The 14,001-nt window shown below is 42.7% G+C and overlaps 1 protein-coding gene across 2 annotated transcripts in view; it reads left to right on the top strand.

The window, feature by feature from the left end:
• prkcab (protein kinase C, alpha, b) overlaps positions 1 to 14,001 on the top strand; it is a 93,574-nt gene that overhangs the window by 21,922 nt on the left and 57,651 nt on the right. For both annotated transcript variants that reach the window (XM_076751922.1, XM_076751921.1), the window contains exon 3: positions 7,526 to 7,608. In XM_076751922.1, the coding sequence (XP_076608037.1) occupies positions 7,526 to 7,608 (83 nt within the window). The remainder of the gene's footprint in view (positions 1 to 7,525; positions 7,609 to 14,001) is intronic.

The raw sequence follows: 14,001 nt of genomic DNA, 5'->3' as shown, positions 1-14,001 counted from the left end.
ACGTAACTCAGTGCTAACGTCACATGCTATCAATAATATGCTGATGTTTTAGCAGGTATAATGTTTACAATGTTCATTATCATAGTTTAGCATGTTAGCAAAAGTCAGAGGATCGCCAAAGTCATTAGAATTTATCCTCTTGGCACTTTGAATATTTACACAAAATTTCCTAGAAATCCATTTAGTAGTTGTTGACATATTTCACTCTGAAATGCAAATGTTTGCCTCATGGTGGCGCTCTAGGAAAATTCAGGGCATTACCAAAGTCAGTAGGATTCAAGGGACCATGAATGCCAAAATTCATGGCATTCATCTTTTAGTTGTTGAGAGATTTCACTCTGGACCCGAGTGGAGCACCAACTGACATCATCAACCCTAGAGCTATGCTGTTAGCATGGTTAAAAAAATAGATCTTTATGTGAATAGAGTATTATTGCTGCCGGCTTGAACCACTCTGGAGATGCACGGGGAAACACACCAAGTGTGCACTATTTAGATGTGTGTTACAGTTTTACAGGCCTTGTGTGTGGCTGTTTAGTGTCTGTATGATGGGAAAGTGAGAAAAACAAATCACAACATGTAAAAAAAAAGAAAAGAAAAACATCATGGTCCCAGGGGACATTGTCTCCATTGTCTGTGTCTGCTGTAACAAGTTATCCAGACATGCATAATCCAACACAGATCTCAAAGGACAGGGAGCCAAGGTGATAACTACCATCGCCTGTCAACCTGCAGCAGCGTGTGGGAGGAGACTGAGGAGGTGGGGTTTCGACAACGTGAGCGCTGTGATGTAGTCTGACAAGGCCAAATTCACCTTGTCCTCCCACCTCCTCTTAACCAATCACATGATACGAGGTTCCCACTTTCTCCTCTGTAACTGTTTGTGAACACACGGCACTTCGGTGAGTTTGTGGGGATTGTTTTGCTTTGTTAAAAAATGAGCAGCATCCCTGCTGTGCTCAGTTTCCCCTGAGGTGCTTTCTTCTCTGTTCTCTGCAATTCCCCACTGCCGTGCAGAAAATTGCATAATTCCTTATGTATGCACATATGTATACAAACAATCGAATGCACACACACACACACACACACACACACATATGCATATTCATACAGCAGAATATTGTGGCAATGACGATAATTGCTAGACAGAAATTCTAGGGATGATTTACTAATTCTGCGTTGCCTTCAGGAGACACAAGATGCGCTGCTCTTCTCTGTTGACATCATCATATCTTATCTCTTCCTATCTGGTCATTTCGGCTCTATTCTGTCTCACATCCCCATCTCTTCTTCTCCTCCTCTCTCTCTTTCTTGTAATTCAGTCCAACAGTGGTCTTTGCGAGCGGCTTTATTGTTGCGTTCAAGGTCACATCGCTGTTCAGTCTGTGTTTGTGTCCCTTCTGTATGTGTTTGTCCTCTATGCGCCTATGCCATGCATAATTGAATGCATGTGCTGAAATTGAGTTTCCAGGCCATTTTTGTAGCAGCAGCTCTGTTCATTTCCTCCCTCTGCAGGTGCAAACACTGCTTGCTGGTATATATCACATGCACTTCATCTCCCAAGGGTTCTGGGAAAAGGACAGACTTATATTGTGATGCTGAGGCAATTTAATCTGCTACAGTGTTGCCACAGTTTGTACCTGTGAACCTATCTGCCATTACTTCCACAAGGTTTTTCCTGCATCGGGAATGTGAGGGAATTAAAAGATTCAATGAACTAAAGATGAAACTTCTCACAGTGAAAAGCAGCTGTGCACAACAGATACTGTAAACTGATTTACCGACGTTTGCTTTAATCGCATTCAACAGCGGTTTGTAGCTCAAAGTCTAAGACTTTGTTTTCCACCAAAATACTAACAACTCACCTTTCGCTGCCTCATTTGAATGAACCTCACACCTGTTTGTTCGTCTCCTCCCACCTGTACACAGTGCACTCTGTGCTGGGCATCAAAATACCACGCAGATGGACAAAGCAAATTTCAAGGTCAGGAAAATACCATACAGTCATGGCGCTGCTTGAGCTTGTTGTTGCCCAGCTATGAACTAAACCCCACTTAGGTGAGTTGGTAATGGATTTAAGGAGAGATCAGTTGGAAGTGTTTAATGACGTTTATTGAGTTTAACAATGGAGAGGGAAGATTAGTCAATCAGATCCAATCGACGTGGTGCATCTTCTTTAAGCAAAGCCCAGTGAAGGAAGGCGACAATCTCCCAGAGTCTATCACAGGTGGTGGTGGAGTAAAGCCAACAGATGGAGGATGAAATCTCACAGTTGAATCTCCTGGATCATCCTGGTGACGATGGGATATTTAAAGAACAGCATCCGAACACTGATTGGCCCTAGGAAGGAGGAAATGTCAGAATTGTGAATGAAAGGGATTTCGACAGTGTGGGAAACGAGAATTGTCTGAGTAGATCTGAGCTGGAAAAATAGCAGGAAAATAACATGAATTCCCAATAGAAATAAAAGTGGAAGGGAAAACATCTTCCCTGTTTTCACCAAAGTCTCATAAAATGTTCTGTTCTAGTATATGTATCATTATATTGATCTATATTGTGACATTTTCTGGAAACGCAATTGAGAAATAGTTTATATACAACATCTATAACTTAACAAAATGACTAAAAGTATGGGGAAGAAGTGGAACATCAGAAAATATAACATACTGCTGTGGCCTCTGGCTGTCTTAACTGTCACTGAGTCACTCCAACTGTGGCCACAGTGGCCATCGATCTCCAGCAGTCTCCAGAGAGAGCTGGTGCATATGGGTCACGTGACCCGGGGCTCTGGGAATCTAAGATCTGTCACTCACTGCAGAGACAGCAGTTCAGAGGTCACACTGTTGAAGTCTTCTGGAGAAGATATGAAACATGCATGAAGTTTATATGTGTCTGTAGCGACACTGACAGACTAGGTGAGGAGATATCTGCTCACAGCATGGACATAAACAAGCGCTCTTCTTATTTGCTTATGTGGTGACTTTAAGTCCAGATGACACTGTGTATGTCCCAGAGTGAGAGCAGAAGGCAAGTGGAAATGATCAGGATGGTAAACAGCAAACGGATATAGTTTCTCTTTGAGCTCTATCAAAATTTGATGAGAACTTGACCAGGCAGGAGCACTGCTCTCTGCTCTATGTAGGATACAGCACTTGTCCTGGTCCATTGTACGCTCCTCTCTACGGTTCCCCTTTCAGCGCGTTCCACCTCTCTCACTCAGCACTCACACTGGCTCACGACAGGAAAAGCTTTTCACTCATCAGTCACTGTTCTCTCACATGCACCTGAGATAGGTCGTAGTGCTTGCACGTGGATGTATCACTGTTTATTTATAGTGTCCATTGGCCAGGTGTCGAGGAAACATCTTCCCTCACTTCTCCACCACAGTGGGGTTCAGTACAAACTGTTCCAGCCAGAATCACGCCTAAAAATAACCGCGAGAGGAAAATACACCTCCCTCAACCTCTCTGTGATTTTTCTTGCCTGAAATGACAAACAATCTGCAGAAAGATCGCAGAGTCATGACACGGGGAGCGTTTTACATCATCAGGAGGAGCCTCAGTGTTTAAAGTGTATGACAAGAGGAGAGGTGCAGTGCGTGATTGTGTGGTCACCTCAACAACATTATGGCACTAAAATGATGTAGATGCCAGAGCACAATAGCTGTTTGAGCAGATATAAAGATTTCTGACTCCTTTTGAAACATCTCTGCAGTCATAGAAACCCCTAACCCCTGTGGATTTGTTCCCTCCCTCTCCACCCATTCGTCCGTCTTCTCGCACACTTCCTTCTTTTCCTCCTGTGGATCGCAGATCAAAGCCTCAGTTCTCTTTGTGTTCGGATGCACTCTGGGGGCCCGGATCAATTGAATGTGTCTGGTAGGTATTGAGTTGGTCCGGCGCTGCAGGTGTCTTGCCCTCTCCCTTATCTCCACCGCAGGCTTTTCTTCAGGGCAGCAGCACACCATAATTCCATTAACAGTGGCTCGGTAGATTACCAATTTCACCAGATTAGCTGGGGCTAAACCCACACTTTAAAGGATCAGTAGTTGAGAGATGTGGATGTGGATGGAGAGGTGCAGAAATGCCACCATAGTGTGTGTGAAACATGCCACAAATGCCCATTGACAGACACAGACACTCAAAGTATGAATACCAACGCAGGGTATAATGCGCTTTCTGCCTTCCACACGCACATACAGTCACAAGAAAGCGTTTGTGTTGTGTAAGCTGCTTTGTGATGCCAAAGCCCCTTATCTCTGCGCTTATGCAATTAGGCTGGTGAAACAAAGCCCACAGTAATTAATCATAATATCCTTGACGATACAGTATGTCACTGTGTCACCTCTGCTCCCTCTGCTTCACACAGCTCTTCCTGAGAGGACGAAAGCCATCTGGAGATAACTACACTTCCTCCTACCAAGTTCCCCAGTCAGATATCTGTGCCTGAGTCGTGCGAAAAAGATTTATTATAGTGGCTTTAAAGTCACCAAGAAGAACTCTTAATTATGTGTTTCTTTCTGTGTGTTTCTTCTTCTCTCAGCGTACGAGAGTTTGAAGAAACATACATTTTTTTTTCTAGATTTTGGCAAGCAGGTGTAAATGTAAGGTGTGTGAGGTGTCTTCAAAGCTGTCCTGCTGATTGGTCGCATGTAACATTGCAAATGCTCCCAGAATGCCTCTGTGTTTCAGCCGTCGCAGCATATTGGCATCCTGCTTTCTCAAGACAGCTTTTAGATTAATGTGTGTATCTGTGTGCGTGTGTGCGCATGAAAGTCGACGCCAGGGATTATAGTCATAGAGAAACACTGTCACTGTCTTGTGTAAGTCTGGGTAAGCCTGCCTGACAACACAGACACGCACACGCACACGCACACGCACACACACACACACACACACACACACGCACACACACACACAGTCCAAAACTAGATTTATCCCTTCCACTATACGCAGCTTAACGGCCCTTCTTCACCTCTGAACTGAGATCAGTGTCAAGTCAGTCTGTTCAGCTCCACACTGCAGCACCAGCAGACTCTCAAGCTGCTCTGAGATCAGCACTAAACAGAGGCGGAGATGGACGAGTGGGTGTGTGGCTGAAGGTGTGAGGATGGAAGGAAAGAAAGGACGTCATTGCGACTGTGATTCACATTATTGGAAGTCGGCTTTGGGGAGGAAAAGAGAAACCTGATGGTTGCACTCTGAGTAAAACTGTGTAACAGAAGATGAAAATACAAACATATGCGAGCAGTTTGACCAGTTCAAGTGATTGACTGATGCTCTAAAGTCCACATGCAAACACTGAATTTGGGAAAACTTTAGTTCTTTTGCTGCAAACACTTGCAACATTTTACAACACACATGAAAATGAACGCAATCGTACCTACAGGTCAATTTAAACCCATGAGTTGGTCCAAACTATTCTGCTTTTGAATGTCAGCATTTCCTTCTTTCTGATTTCTTGACAGCATTGGAAATGAGGGCATGTCCTCAATGATTTCTTGAGATTTAGATAAAGGTTGAATGAATGCATGACTGCAGGGTTAATTGGACATGGGTATGAAGTGTGAATCAACTCTTTGAGGTTAATATAATGAGCAGTGACACAAAGACTGGTTTCAAAACTGGTTCTGAGCCTTTGGTTTGTTTTTGTTCTCATTTTTTTTGACTTCATGAAAAGATACCGAAGAAGGCTGCTTTTGAGAGTGCACAGATACATTATGTTCAGAGTCCTGTGAGCCTCTGTATTGTCATGCCATGTGCTGGCCTTGGTTGGGTTTTGATTGCAAATCTGGATCTTTTCAAATTCCAAGTTTGGGTTTCAACAAAGTACCTTCCATTCAAAAATGTGTGTTCAATTAAAATTGCTTCTGTGAACTGCTGAGATAAAGATGTGTCAGTTCATCAATATGTTCGCTAACATGCTTACAGGTCCTCCTGAGTGAAACCAAATTTCTTTGCAATCCTTCATTGGTGAGACGAGCTCATGGTGGTGCTACAGGAAAAGGATCACCAAAGTCAGTAGAATTCATCCTGTGGGGAACATAGTAAGATAGCTCTGAAGATATATCACCCTGGACCAAAGTGGTGGAGCAACTGACTGACCATTGCTGTCCACAGACCCTCGCAGCTAGCATGGCTAAAAATTCTCCTCTGACTGGATCCTAGAAATTCCCGTCGTCCGCTCTTACACCTGTGCGTGGCCTGCTCCTGTGCATTATGAATATGACGAATGGCACAGATGACAGCTTCAGAGCATGGATAAATCACTTTGGGCTACTATTTTGCTGAGCTTTTTATCCCCCTCCTCTCCTTCTCTGCCTCATTTCTACTTTATTACTGAAAGAGATGAATTCATACTGTACGCTAGCACTGGCTCAGCACTGCACCGGTAGCAAGAGAATATCCATCTCTGACATACATACACAGAGACTGTGGTCGTGATTAGGGTTGGATTAGGACTATGACGATGGATATAATCATTATACTGAAAAAACTGATGATGATACCAATGCTCATATATCTGTTTCTATCTAAAATATATCTAATTATCTGAGTATCATGATGCAGCACAGCCTTTTGCAAGGACAGTCGAAACCCCTGCTGTTTCTTGGACTTCTCAGTAGAATCATTTCTGTTGTTTAACCAATGGCCATCAGATTGTCTGGCAAGTGTGAGTTAGCTGGCAGAGTTAGAGACAAAACCCCCACGAATACAAAAGTGCACATGAACAAACAGGCAGCTTGACAATGAGCGAAGCAGACAGATTGTGTGAGAATGAAGAAGAAAGAATGAGGAATTTCAAATAATGGCAGGGGAAAAAAATACAGTTGGGTACGCAGAGTGAGTGTCACAGAGGGAGTCAGCTTGTGATCTAGCTGTCACAGATGTCCACACTTTTGCTTCTCCCTCCAGATCCGCGGTAGTGTCCAAATGTAAATGCCAACGTCGCTGACGTTGAGAGCGGCGTCGGGTGTCATGTCAGCCGTGTCAGCGCTGAGTGACACTTTTGGTCGGGGCGGATCCCAGTTCAGTGGGAGACGATGATGCAATCGGCATCAACCCAACAGACTGTAAAGAGCCGACGGCTGCAGAACGCACAAGATCCCGTAGTGACATTTTCTGTGTGGGTGTGAGTGTGGGAGTGCACATGCATGCGAGTCTGTTTGTCTGTCTGCATTTGTTTGTGTATCCGCACAAGAGAAGCTTGTCAAAATCACTCCGAGGTTGATTGATGATAACTTACATTCTCATTGCGTCGTTTACTGCCTTTCTCTGTCTGTTTCTGCCTCTATCTCTCATTCATTCTCTCATCTCACCATTTCTCAGATAAATTGCATAAAACACCAGACTGAATAAGGACGTAATACATTGTGTGTGTTGTGTGCTTATATTTGTTTCCCTTAAGAGGCAGATTTGGCGGTTGAATGCACTTTATGAGCATGTAAGACCAAGGTCACAATGTTGTGTAATAAATGGTTGCTGTAAACCATCTTCTCTCTGTCTCTCTCTCTCTCTTCTGCCAGTGTGCTGTTTTGTGGTTCACAAACGGTGCCATGAGTTCGTCACTTTCTCCTGTCCCGGAGCTGACAAGGGGCCTGACACAGACGTAAGTCGGTCATACTTTATGCATGACTCCGTGATACCTGAGTGCGCCTGTCAGCACATTTTGTGGTATTTGATTGTTATGTTACAAGAAAGTGCAGCATGCAACCTGTATATCATTAAAAGGACAAAATATGTTTCCAGGAAGCAGGGACTGATGCGATTCTCCAGCATCCATCCACTGTATTGTAAAAGTTTCACTTTCACATATATTTTGAGAACTGATAAGAAACAAAGTGAAAGAAGTGCAGAATCGAACCGACAGAAAAGCCACGAAGCTGAGCTGAAATCAGAAAAGCAGAGTTTAAATGTCTTGTGAAAGATGGCTACAACTCCGAGTCAAAGGAAGTCAAGTCTTTTCAGATGTGCAAATTAAGTTCAGCGGGAAACTAAAACTCGCCTGCCCTCAGTGTGTGTGTGTGTGTGTGCGTGTAGGTGCACAGCTAAACACACCTCTGGTTAAGGCTGAAGACAGCAGCTGGCCTTTGAAGCCTTCACTGGAAGCAGCTGTGAGACTCTGACAATAAGATCCCATTAACAACAGGAGGGTGGGTCAGCTGTGACATTTGATTTTTTAATTTACAGCACTCAATATTTAACTTTTTTAGCCTTTTCAAGTGTCTCTTTGAAGCCTCGCTTTCCAATTGTGGAATTTCAAAAGCTTTATTTCCTGAATATATTTTTGGGGCTCCTAAATTCAGATGAGATGATACAATTGCACGGATTCAGAGGGTAATTGAGACACAACTCAGATGTATTTCACTGCTATAAATTCATCAGTGTTTCAGTTTCAACATTAATTATTCAGCACATGATGACATGTCACCAATAAGAATTCAGTCGCTTAGAAGATTCACATCTTTATGGCCATTGTTAGCCTCCGTAGAGGTGAACAGGGACGTTGGTTTTGTGCTTTATTTAACAGATCTTATAGACCACATGATGCTTATTGAGTTTGGTTGTCCCATCAGTCTTTTTAGAAGCTGGCACAGACATTACACTCAAAAGATGATGGCGCCTCTCTCATTTGCCTCTCCTCTCCTCTCTCCACCATCTTCACAGACTTAATCCATTCAGACTGATCTTTTAACAACACTCAAGACCAGCATATCAATAAAATATTATGAGAGCGAGTCTTGCAATTCGACAGATTGATTTTTGTGTCAGCCTGTAAAATGGCAACCCTCTATCTGCATTATATCTCATGTGGAGCACTTCTCTGCTGCCGGATCAGCAACTGCTTGCTTCCACACATCAGGTGTGATAACATTGTCCCTCATTAGCCTCCTCTCTTTCCCCCAAGCCCATCTGATGCTGTCGGGGCAGGGTGATGGTGTTTTATCAGTCTGACCTCTGTGGCCCCTCAGGGTCTCTGTTTGGAGTGCATGTGTGACCCTGCTGTAGCAGTTGAGCCTCAGTCTCCTCTTCCCTCCGGCCTGGAACGGTTATCTGTCCTTGGCTGGATAAGAGATGGAGGTCGAGCTCAGCTGCAGCACGCACTGATGTCCGTGTACTTGCACGCAACAGTTTTTATTGAGACCAATAAAGCATGTGCAGAGGATAAGACGCCACACTGCCCCATCAGCGGCACTTTCATCATCTCAACTGTACGACTGCACAAAGCCAATTCGACGCTGGTGTTCTGGCGCTTCAGCGTGTAAAGCCAATTAGGATGCATGCACACACCCACACTGATACCCTCTCATGTTCACACGAGCAAGAACATCAAGATCTCTGTTTTTTTGTACATTTGATTAACTGTAATGTTCTAATTGTTGAGCACCTCCTTGCTGGTTACAGGCTCTCCTCATTAAATAACATCAGAAGTGGATTTTAAGTGCTTGAAAAAGTCGGTGCAGTTTAGTGAAGCTGTTGTATTGCAGGCGATTCAGAGGGCACGCTTGTTTGCCTCGTGTTTTATCAACTTTTATTAAAGCGATCGCTCTGTGTTGGCTCCTCTTCATCCTGCTTTCTTTTTTGAGACTCATTACTCTCTCGCCTTCCAAGACCCGTTGTTCATTTTCGGTATCAGTCCTGAGCTACCTTCTTGTTATTCAGCCGTGCATCTCCTCAGCTCTGTCTGTCTATCTTCCTGCCCAACTCTCTGTCTCTTGCTCTCTTTCATCTCTCCCTCTCTCTCTCTCTCTTTCTCACATACACACACACATACACCTACACTGCTGGCTTCAAGTACCCATTGTGAATTTTTGGTCTGCCTGTTTTTATGCCCATTATCTACCAACTGGCTTTGAGTGAATAGAGAGCCCTTTGGGATGGACCTCTTTGAATTCCAAATGATGATACGGGACGAGTTCATACACAAACAGCTCTTTTTTTAAAAAAAAAAAAAAGAGCAAAGCACTTATTTTCCTTTAATCTTGTCAGTTTTTGACACTTCTCTCAATTGAAACAGTTTCCATGCAGCATAGTGAGGTTGAACTGCAGACCAAACAGTCAAGTTGCCTGTGATGCCAGCACACAAACCAAAATCATCTCCAGTGGATCATACATACTGATGCTCAGTGCTAACTATATCGCATGTGCAGCATTACAGTTTTGTACATTGATTGTAGGCAGGTGTCCTGGTACCTCAAAGGTGAGAAAAGGAAAACTCTGGAGCTCAAAGGTAAGTAGTTATAAAGGGTAAGGCTTTATTTTTGTACATATCAATAACTCCAATGAAGTGCAATACTCTCTCAATACTTCAATCTTCATCATGGTTTGCATTGATTAGCAGTCAGTTGGACTTCTGAAGAGTGTTAACCAGAAAACAAAAAACAATAAAAAAAAACAACAATGCATGAATTGTGCTAATAATCAAACACAGTTTCTGAAATGGTTCTGCAACTGAAGAAGACAAGTGGCCTGAGCTTCCTGGCTGTGAAATAAGTGAGTCATTAGGACTCATTCACTTTCATCCAAGAGACAGCCTCAGTTTGTTTGCCACAACCGTTTTTTTAACTTTAAATTGTAATAAATTATATTTATTTAGTGCTAATCTTCCTGAAATCCCACTGAAGACATGCTCTTTTAGAAAGCATTTGTAATTAGTGTAAGTAAGTAGTGCATTTGTTGGGGATGAACTGCAGTGCATCTCTTCATCATTGTGATGAATGAGGATGTCTCCCTTCACTGATGTGCTTTTAAGAGTTTTTGGACAACAGTGGAGGTCACTGGCAAAATTAGCTGCATCAGGCTACAATTGGTCAATTCATTGATCTTTTCAGAGGATTTGCTGACAGTAAGGAAGATGTAGAATATCACCAGACTTACGCTGCTACGATAAGTCGATTAGCTAATTTATCAGCCTCAGAGTGAGTGACGGTGACTCACCAACACACATCCATCCATCCATCCATCCTTCCCTCTCGCCATCACTCCATGTACACTCCTCCATCCTCTGCCCATCAGCTTCTGAATCAGTGTGGTGTCATGACTCTGAATCTGGCTGGAGGCTTGGACATGCACACACACCATTTCTCTCTTTCTACTTTCTCTCTTACTCACACACACACACACACTCCCCTTTGCACTGTGGGTTATGAGAGACCCTTGTGCTGACCTCGGTGCGTGAATGACGTCATCTGTCCAGCAGATGCTTTGATCCACTCGCAGAACAACATGGAGAAGAGAGCGATGTTCGCATTAGCATTTGAGTGAAAAGTGCTCACTCTCTCCCTCTCTTTTCTCTTTCTGTCTTTCATTCAGCACATTGTGAGGCGTGGGTGGTAAATAGTGCTGTATTATCAGTCAAGGATCACTCTGGAAACAGTGAATGAAGGTGACTCATCCATAGAGAAACAATACAGGTTTTCAGCCAGGTTACATGTACATAATGGGCCTGGATCTTAAACCAGATCAAGCCCCTTTTTAAAGCTTCTCTTGTCCTTATTGTAATAGTGCTTCATTTCAGTGACAGATTTACAGATTTGGTCGGTGTGACTGGGAAGATTATGCTCTACATGGGTATATTGCTGTTACTCTCCTTGGCAAATCCTCTTTCCAACCATCTGTCTTTTGCCCTGTTCATTAACAACACTGCTGCAGAGCTTTTGCATGTGTTTCATGTATTTTAGATGTTTTTTTTTATCCCGCCCCATGTGTTGATTTATCACGTGTCTTTTGCCTCACTGATATTTTTTATTGTTCAAATATGTCTGTGTCAAGACAGTTCTGCAAAAAATAAATAAAAAATAGAAAATTGGACCCCAGGCTGATTTGACCATGTGCACAATATCAAAGTCTCATCAAAATTTCATGAACAAAGCAACCAACAGCTCCTGTGAAGTGACGCACACTTTGGAAAAGGTTGGATTTTCAGTGTTGGGAAAATGATTATTTTAATTATCCAGCAATCTGCCAATTCAGTCAATCAATCTATTAATCATTTGATCTATGACACAGATAAATGACAAGGTTTCTGTCACTTAAAATCACTGTTTTATGCAGAAGTTAGAGTACTAATCATGCAGAATTTCTCCTGTCAGCGTTATGTTATTGTATTATTACTCCTTAAATATTAGTACTTTAATGTTGTAGCTGCAGGTGGAGCTGACTTTTATGACTCCATATACTGTAAAGTAGTTTTTTAACAGTGCATCATATATTATAAACTGAGGATATTTACATACAGTACTTCAGTAACTTGTACTTACTTACTTTCCTCCACTGCCCTTCAGTGTGATGCAGCACATCTACAACAGTATCTACACTGTTTACAGACAGAAGTGCATTAACAAGTTCAGCTTCTCTTGCAAACTCCTCATCAACTATCTAAATAACTACTACACCCTCCCACCTCTCCTCATTACAGCAGTCATCAGCGCTCAGGCCTGTTGACACTCTGACTCTGCTGAAACCTACACTGGTGGCTTAATTGGAATGACGAGCAGAGTGAGCACAGGAGCTGGCCCCTGTGGAAATGAGGATGTAGCTAAGAAATGGAGAGGAAAGTAAGCAGTGATTTGGCTGCATTTTATATCCTTCAAAGCAAATCTTCATTTCTTAGATATGACACATACAGTACATCTCTGGAGCCGCTACAGTAGATGTAAATGGATAAAAAGTTTAAAATCATCCCCCTCTTGCCCTCAAATCACTGAATTTGTTCCCATAAATAAAGAATATGCTGTTGTTAGCTTGCAAAAATTATGCCAAACATTCTCATCCTTGCTTATTGTAGAAAAAAACATAAAAAACACTGATAAAGTCTGTGTTTTATTACCGATTTCTAATTAGAGGACAAAGTTTTATTTCTACCGACACAGGGGCATAATTTAGAAACACACTGCTTGCAAAAAACAAAACAAAAAACATCCAGCTCAACTGTTTCCAGATCAGAAGTTGCCTGTCAGCTGTATCCAAATGAGGTCATCTGTAACTCATCTGCAGCTTGTCTGTGAGATTACCAGAGGCTCAGTGCAGGTCTGAGAAACTGTGACTGTCCGTGATCAGAAAATGATCAGGAAGAGAGCAAAACGGAATTATAATGTCAGTGCATTCGGATGAGCTGTAACAGCACGTTGAGAAGCATGTGTGTGTGTGTCAGGATAGGTGTGTGTGTGTGTGGGTGACCAGCTCATTAAGCAGCAGCACATATGGCTGTGTGGTGCAGAAAGGGCAGAGGCTTTCCATGCCACTGAGTGGGAGAATGATACAGGGGGTGGACACAATATCACCTGTGCAGAATAATGTGGTTCAGCACTCCAGCAAAAAATACTTCATTTGAGAAAGTTAGTGTTCAGTTTTTGTTGAGGCAGATTAAGAGGCACTGCTTTAGGTAATAAAAATAATCCAAAAACTTTATTTGTATGGCAGGTTACAGAATGCTGCACAGAAAAAGCAGCAAAACAATAAAAATAAAAGACAGTGAAAGCAACATACAAAAAATAATGATGAGCTTTATCTTATATTTGTTTGACTGATCAGACCAAGTTGGACTCTGGATCAGCTGGTATTGACAAATGAAATCATAAGACATCACATATGTGATAATTGCACGTGGTTTTCAGGTAACACTACTTTACAATCATCTTCCGCGAAGCAGTCGATGAAAAATCACAACCCGCTAGTTTTCATGTTGCATTTGCTGCCAATGCTGGCTTAAGTTATCTGACTCCATTTAATTCTGACTAATTCTGACTGATATTTCACCGCTGCTCTTTCTTGGACGTCTTTCCACTGAATATTAAATTTGTACTGATGATACGAATATGAGCACACCATCAGTCACCGTGCGGCTGAAATCCCAGAGGAGCTGTTGATGTTCCACTTATTTGGGCAGAAAAAAAAACACGATGGCTGGCTGGTTTATTGCCTGGTGCACGGTACCTGTCAACTGCCATCCACCCACTGTCAACCTGTATAGGAAGAGAGAGCCAGAGCATCACAATGAGTC

Source organism: Chaetodon auriga, chromosome 16, assembly GCF_051107435.1.
Source record: "Chaetodon auriga isolate fChaAug3 chromosome 16, fChaAug3.hap1, whole genome shotgun sequence".
Lineage (NCBI taxonomy): Eukaryota > Metazoa > Chordata > Actinopteri > Chaetodontiformes > Chaetodontidae > Chaetodon > Chaetodon auriga.
Note: the sequence above shows the minus strand (reverse complement) of the source record. Positions and strands in the feature narration are given on the sequence as shown.